At 37.7% G+C, this 6,762-nt stretch overlaps 1 protein-coding gene across 1 annotated transcript; it reads left to right on the top strand.

The window, feature by feature from the left end:
- Window positions 1–1,047: 1,047 nt before the first annotated feature.
- LOC139123155 (synaptotagmin-2-like) lies at window positions 1,048–6,661 on the top strand. The gene is made up of 4 exons (XM_070689213.1): window positions 1,048–1,326; window positions 2,336–3,182; window positions 3,531–3,654; window positions 5,557–6,661. Exons 2-4 carry the CDS (start codon window positions 2,367–2,369, stop codon window positions 5,871–5,873), a joined length of 1,257 nt encoding a protein of 418 aa, XP_070545314.1. The 5' UTR covers window positions 1,048–1,326; window positions 2,336–2,366; the 3' UTR covers window positions 5,874–6,661.
- The last annotated feature ends 101 nt before the right edge of the window (window positions 6,662–6,762 follow it).

Here is a 6,762-nt window from a genome sequence, read left to right as displayed (position 1 = left end):
CGCTTACTGGAAATGCATAGTAATAATGTATTGCCTGTTCACACTGGACACAAGTAATCACATAATTGATGGCCAAAACTTGAATTGTGACTTCCATGATGCATGTATGCGTCTATTTAAGGGTGACCCTTTTATTTTTTTGTTTCTCATCTCCAGAGGAATACTCGGGCAGGGCGGGCGGTCGAAATAAAAAAAAACAAGTACCAAAAAAAATCTGTATTTGTTTCAGTTCAATGTTCTGTCCATTCAGTCTCTACAATTTTTAAGTACAGAAAAACGTGTACTTGTTTCAGTTCAATGTTCTGTCCATTCAGTCACTGCAATTTCTTGTCTTTCAGTTCAGTGTTCTGTACTCTCTGTCCTTTCAGTCTGAGTCGCTGCAATCTCACAATTTGATGACGGTGGTGCTGTTGCTAGGATGATCGCCTCAGAGGCGGCGCAAATAAAAAAGTTGGTTTTTTTTATTTTCATGTCGGAGCTGAAATTTACGGTCGTTCGGGAGATGAGAAACACAAAAATAAAAAATGTCGCCCTAACGTTACAAATACGATTGGAACTGATTTTGGATAATTGGATCTTCATATTTTTCAAATTTCTCAAAAGTGTAAGGTGCCCTATAGCTGCTGCAATATTGCAAATAACCTATAAAACAAGTGTGTAACTTAAAAAAGAAAAGTAGATGAGGTTACATTGTCAGGTTAAACCGACATTACTTTACCATCCAATTACCCCAAATTAGTTCCAATCGTGTCGGTAGTTAGCGCCTCGAAAATGTTGAGGTTAACTTTTTCTTAAACTTTCATCAAGTAAACTTTCAGCCATTCTTTCAAAGTCGGAAATGAAAATCGGGGGTCGCCGTACAAATGTTGGTGCCAGAGAAACAAATTACTCGACGTTTACCGATATTTGAAATTTTATTCTTTGGTGAATAAATTAATGAAACTTGAATGAATCTTGCAATAAACAAATTGATGAAACTTGAATGAATCTTGTGATATGCCACCAGAAACAATCTCACAGATAAAACTTGCTATTATATTCAAACAGGTGTCGAAACAAGCAAAGTTTCACATATAATACCCCATTCAAATTGTTGTCTGGCCAATCAGAGAACTTTCCACAATATTCACATTGGTGTCTAGCCAATCAGAGAACGACCAAAACAATCAACAGGTGTCTTTCGATGTGATGCGAAATAAATCACTTGGAAATTCCAGACTTTCCCGCTTCCGCTCGGCTGGAAAGTTTACGATGATATTGTCGGTAATGACACTCCCATCATCATCTTGAAACCGATAGTCGGCAGTATACTTTACTCGTGACATGGTGAGTAGAAAACGTTTTCAGTATAAGACCTCACTGCTGTTATAGCTCATTCTGTTTTGGTTAAATCGCTGGAGATAAGCTAGATGGATGTTTGATGACTTTGTCAGTCATGTTTTTGAAATCGACCAGGAGTCGCTGCTTTGTTTTCTTTTTGTCTGTCAAACAACCTCTCTGTGAGTTCATGTGCTCGTAAATAGCTTTTTAGAAAGGTCGATGATCTTTAAACGATTTCGAAAATATCCTTCCGAGTGATTATTTTGCAAATCGAAAGAAAAATAGTTTTGATTATGATCAGTAAGTGGAATGTAGTTGAAAGACCAGGCAGTTCTATAACCCCTCTGTAAGTAAGTACAAGAGTAGCCAGATAGTGCAAGTTTGAAATCATCCGTAATTATTATGAGACAATTGCCCATTTCGTCCCTAGAACAGTGAGACGGCTGTAAGGTTCACAGATCTCAAAGTTTATTATCTACCACATCTCTGTCAAAATTACGACTTATTTGGTTTCAACTCGTAGCAAATCTTTTATCTATGCCACCCGTATTTGTCCAAAACAAGTTTTTTTAAATTTATCTACACCGGTTATTGCAGTTCATAAAATTGAATTATACTAATGCATTTGGTTCGCATACGAGCACTATTTTGTCACTGAAACTAAGGATCAGTCTAAAGAAGTTCCAAAAGATGAAACAATAGCAGTATTATCGAGGCAACGTACAGTTCGTGACGGTCCATACATAAACAAAGCATTGAATTAAAGTTTCGTTTTCACTGTTTCCCAAACTTCTCCACAATACATCACTTCTAATAATTTGAGTTTTTTTATTTCGCTAGATAAACCCTGTCTATTTAAAAATCAGAGGTATGTAGCTTTGATATTATTATTATAATTATTATGGTGGCAGTTTTGCTCCGAAATTTGGAACATCTTTGTTCGCTGAACATCTTCATGGCATTCAATTAGAGTTCTAATTATCACGACTAAGAAAACGTTTCCAATATTGTTCAGCACTATAGATGGTTCTTGGCTTGTAATAACTATGGTAAAATCTCATGGTTTCGATATGGAAGCGATAGGAAATTCGGCGCAGCGATCAGACAGACTCTCCTTTGGAAAGAAGCCATCACGAGAACTGCCAGGATTGCCTTATGCTGTCATTGGAGGCGTCATAATATTGGGAATAGTTATCGCTATCATGTTTTATCTCTGGAGACGGAGGGAAACAAAGGGATCCTCTCAGGTTGATGAAGGTGACAAGACGCCAAGAGCCATTATCAAAATGGACCAACCTCCACCATTTATAATTCCATCTCTAACAAACCCAGAGTTCGCGAAAGAATTCGATACGACTCTATTTCAGAGACGGGAAAGCCTACAGCCAATCGCGTTCTCACTGTCAGATATAAAGCCAGTTGATTACCAACCTTGCAGTGACAAAACTACGTTCACGCCTTCGAAATTTGGTCTCGGAAAGCTTTGTTTCTCCGTATTCTATGATGAAGAGAGCGAGCAGCTGACCTTTTTCCTCATCCGTGCCGTACATTTACCTGCAAAAAACATGAGAGGGACCGCGGATCCGTACGTAAAGATCACTCTCTTGCCGGACAAGTCCAGGAAAATATTCACCAAAGTTCATCGTAAGACCCTGAATCCAATATTCAACGAAAACTTCGTCTTCACGTTCCCGCCAACCTCGCTGAAGAGTCGAGTTATTCGATTGGTCGTCTACGATTTCGACAGATTTTCAAGGCCCACTGTCATTGGACACGTAATGGTATCCCTTGGAGATATCGATTTCAAACCACCGCGATGTGGAGAGGAGCATGTTTGGAGAGATCTAAAAGAGGCTATACCGGTAAGTAGTAGAGGAGGATGAATGTATCAGAACAAAGCACGTGATGTCATTATTTCATTTGACTCAGATATTATGAAAGTAGTAGTAATTCATGTTGCACAGGGTTCAAAAATAATTTTAAAGTTATGAAGTCTTTTACATATTCGAGTGAAAGTCAAGTTCATTGTGAATTGTAACATTGTTGAATATGTATTCAATTGGAAAGTGGCCAAAACACCACATTCATCGTTGTTTTCGATTCTATAATAACTTCTTTCGACGTACTAGGTGCATGCGTTTTGGATAGGACAATGTGAAAATGGTGCTTCATTAAAAAATAACTGTGCTTTATTTGTTATCTGTTTACAGTCTGAGTTAAAACGAGGCGAGATTTTGATTTCACTGACGTATTTGCCAAACGCGGAAAGACTTACTGTAGTTCTTCTCAAGGCAAGAGAATTGAATTTACCGGCCAGTGCAAAAACCGATGAAGGTGAGTACCCATATCCAATTAAACGCAATGTCTTTTCTTCGCTTGGAATCAGTTTTATTTTTTTCAATTGTCGATTGTCTCATGTAAATCAATATGTAAGATAATTTCTACGTATTCAGGCCCTATTTTCTTACTATAGAGAAATTGTTGCTAAGCGATATCATGATTAAATCGTCAAGGTAGTGTGACGTGATGCAAATGTAAAATGGTGACTTGTGTAAAATCTAAGTGACACGTAGATCTGAATCGATGCCAAGCGATACGTAAAACAAGAAAATGATAGTCATCTTGCATTTCTTCAACACATAAGCGAGCTTTTTTATCGATGTTAACTTTAAAGCCCCACTAGCTGTAACTCTTGAAATTTGTTGACCTCAAAATATCTTCCTATTCTCTCCTGGTTTTCTCTGAATTCTACCCTCTGAAGGGATATGGGCTTTTACTGCATTAGGAAACCATTCCTTTATGAAACATTTGACAAGTAAATTCAAATTTTAACGGTCATTTTGATTTCCCGCCATTTTCAAAAATTGGTAATATTACAAAGGAAACAGAACATACAATGTCACAGTTGAAAACATTCACCCCTATGCATTACATTGGACTACTCTGTGCAGTTTATGTGAAGATTTCAGTGCAGATATGCACAGTATCCACGCTTTTTGCTTTTCCGCATGGGACTGCGATGTAATGTTTGGGTAAACATATAATCGCACTGTAATCTTTATCTTGTTCAAAATGACACATACATGCTAGCTGGTAGTTAATAATAAGTCTATACTCACACCTAAATTAGTACATTCTCACAAACATATTTAGCTTAAAGTAAATCATAAAAATAATGCTAAAAGATACAGCTAGTAGGGTTTTAATCTATTATTCGCTAAAATGTTTAATGAAGTTACACTTTAGAGTTATATTTAACATCATTTTGATCGCTTTAGAAGAATATTTTGAATTGAATAACACTGGAACTAAAATACAGGAAACTATATAAAAATTCACATTACGGGGAAAATGTTTCCCCTGGGATACTGTTGCAGGTTGTCGCTTAAGTTCAAATGTAATTTATTTGGTTCAGAGCCATGGCTTCTCTCCTAAAATAACCAACTACAGTGCGGAGTATTGGGTGCGGAGTATTGTGTCATCATTCACAGAGAAGTTGTAACAATATAATAATTTATATATATAGCTTTCGAGAATCTTTACCTGGTCATATGTCATCATCCATTAATCAGTGTAACCAATTAGCTGCATTCCAGCTATATGGTGCAATCAATTAACTAAAAGGAAAACTTAAAGACAATCTTCACCAAAATAGTGCACAAGTGAAGTTCACCAGCCGATTTAGTTCCAACCCCCCCCCCCACCCCCTCCCCAGAAGAGATATCAGCCGTTTGATCGTATGCGACAGTCTGAGAGAGTCCCCAACGAGGCAACCTTCACCAGCATCTTTGGTCTCTTGTTAAGAGTGTCAATAAAAATGTCATGTTATTCCATAGCGCAATTGTAGGTTTGTTCCATTGGCTGCCGCAATCGCAGAAAATTCGGACAAATGTTTACCGTTCTGCACATACCGCAAATTGCGGTCAGATCCTATAACTAGAGATTTGCATCGTTTGAATAATAACACTTGTGATAACACAATACCGATTTCTCAAACTCCATCAAATAATTTCTGTAAGTCTGGTAAAACATTTCGGACAAATACTTATTTTTACATATCAGCGATGGAACAGTGACGTCATTACAGGTACACAGTATTACGTTAGCAGTACATGTAAATAATGAATATCCTCTACATCTGTCTCGGAATGATATAAAATCCTGGACATCAAAAGTTAGAGTGCATCATTATCATCTCACAATATAAGTGTATGCATTTCCCCCTTCCCCCGGCAGACGTCCGCTTGTCAATCAAGCTCACCATGGTGACAGGTGGCCGATTGATGAAAACGAAGCGTACAGCAGTCATTCGCAAGGAAGCACGTCCAGAATTCAACGAAGCATTCTCTATGGAGCTTGCAAAGTCGAACACTAGTGACACCTGTATCGTTGCCGCTATGCAGTATCAGAGTGGAAGCTTTGGTTACCCGAAAGTTCTAGGGCGAGTAGTGGTAGGAGCGAATAGATATTCCACTGGAGATGGGCTAGCTCACTGGAACGAGATGATGACGACACCTCGCAGTGCTGTTGTACAATGGCACGCCCTCTTGTGATAAGTCGAGAAAAACCCGGAGAATTTGATGAAGGTTGAATTTATCAATGCACACAATACAAAGACAATAACTTTCAATGACGAAATAACACATTAATGTCCAAACATAGTGAAATTTCGTGAGGAAACTATCGAATTTCTCGAAGACCGAGTGAAGACAAATTATCTCCTTTATTCCTAATCGATACATACAGCTATAAGTTATTGATGATGCAATACATGTATCTAAGCATATAATGTATTTGTTTGCGTACAATTAATTACAATTGTTGAGGATGATCATGTTACGGCATTTAAATGAAACTGTTCCAACCTATCTGTAATGTTGGCCAATCTTTTTCTCTCCTTAAACGGACAATGCCTGCAACTTCGGATGATAATACTAAATCATTACTTTTGATGAAACAAAAATAATTTCTTCGTATCCCTAAATTTTGCATTTCGAACCATGTGCAATGTTCAATGAATTGTGATGTAGCTTGTTCTCAAATGAAAAGATGAAATATATTAAAATGACAAATCGTACCATGTTAAGATAACCGAAATAACAAGTATTGTTACAAGAACGCTGAGAAACAATCTCCCTCAGTCATTGATTTTACGGATTGTTTAATTCATCAAATCTAAACCAACACAAGGTTGCAGATTCGTTGTGTGGGGTGCTCCGTGTCCTCCACTGCTAAAACGGGTCAAAAGTCAAGAGGACCCTCGGAGAACGGAACACGTCGGGTAACCTTGAGAGTGTAGTCGTCAATCCTTGGTTCTCAATAAAATAGAATATTGAATCTACACGGTGTTAGCCCTTCGCCTTTTCTTAAGAAATTATTCGCGTCATCAGTTTGTTGTGAAATGTATTTGATAAACACTCCGCATATTTAGAAATGAACAAT

The sequence above is a fragment of the Ptychodera flava genome, chromosome 22, assembly GCF_041260155.1.
Source record: "Ptychodera flava strain L36383 chromosome 22, AS_Pfla_20210202, whole genome shotgun sequence".
Taxonomy (NCBI): Eukaryota; Metazoa; Hemichordata; class Enteropneusta; family Ptychoderidae; genus Ptychodera; species Ptychodera flava.
Note: the sequence above shows the minus strand (reverse complement) of the source record. Positions and strands in the feature narration are given on the sequence as shown.

What these genes read in the sequence shown, in the direction of transcription:
- LOC139123155 (XM_070689213.1), top strand. Translation starts at nt 2,367, where the DNA reads ATGGTAAAATCTCATGGTTTCGATATGGAAGCGATAGGAAATTCGGCG. An exon ending in ATCTAAAAGAGGCTATACCG is followed by an intron (nt 3,183 to 3,530) that starts GTAAGTAGTAGA and finishes ATCTGTTTACAG; the next exon opens with TCTGAGTTAAAACGAGGCGA. An exon ending in CAGTGCAAAAACCGATGAAG is followed by an intron (nt 3,655 to 5,556) that starts GTGAGTACCCAT and finishes TTCCCCCGGCAG; the next exon opens with ACGTCCGCTTGTCAATCAAG.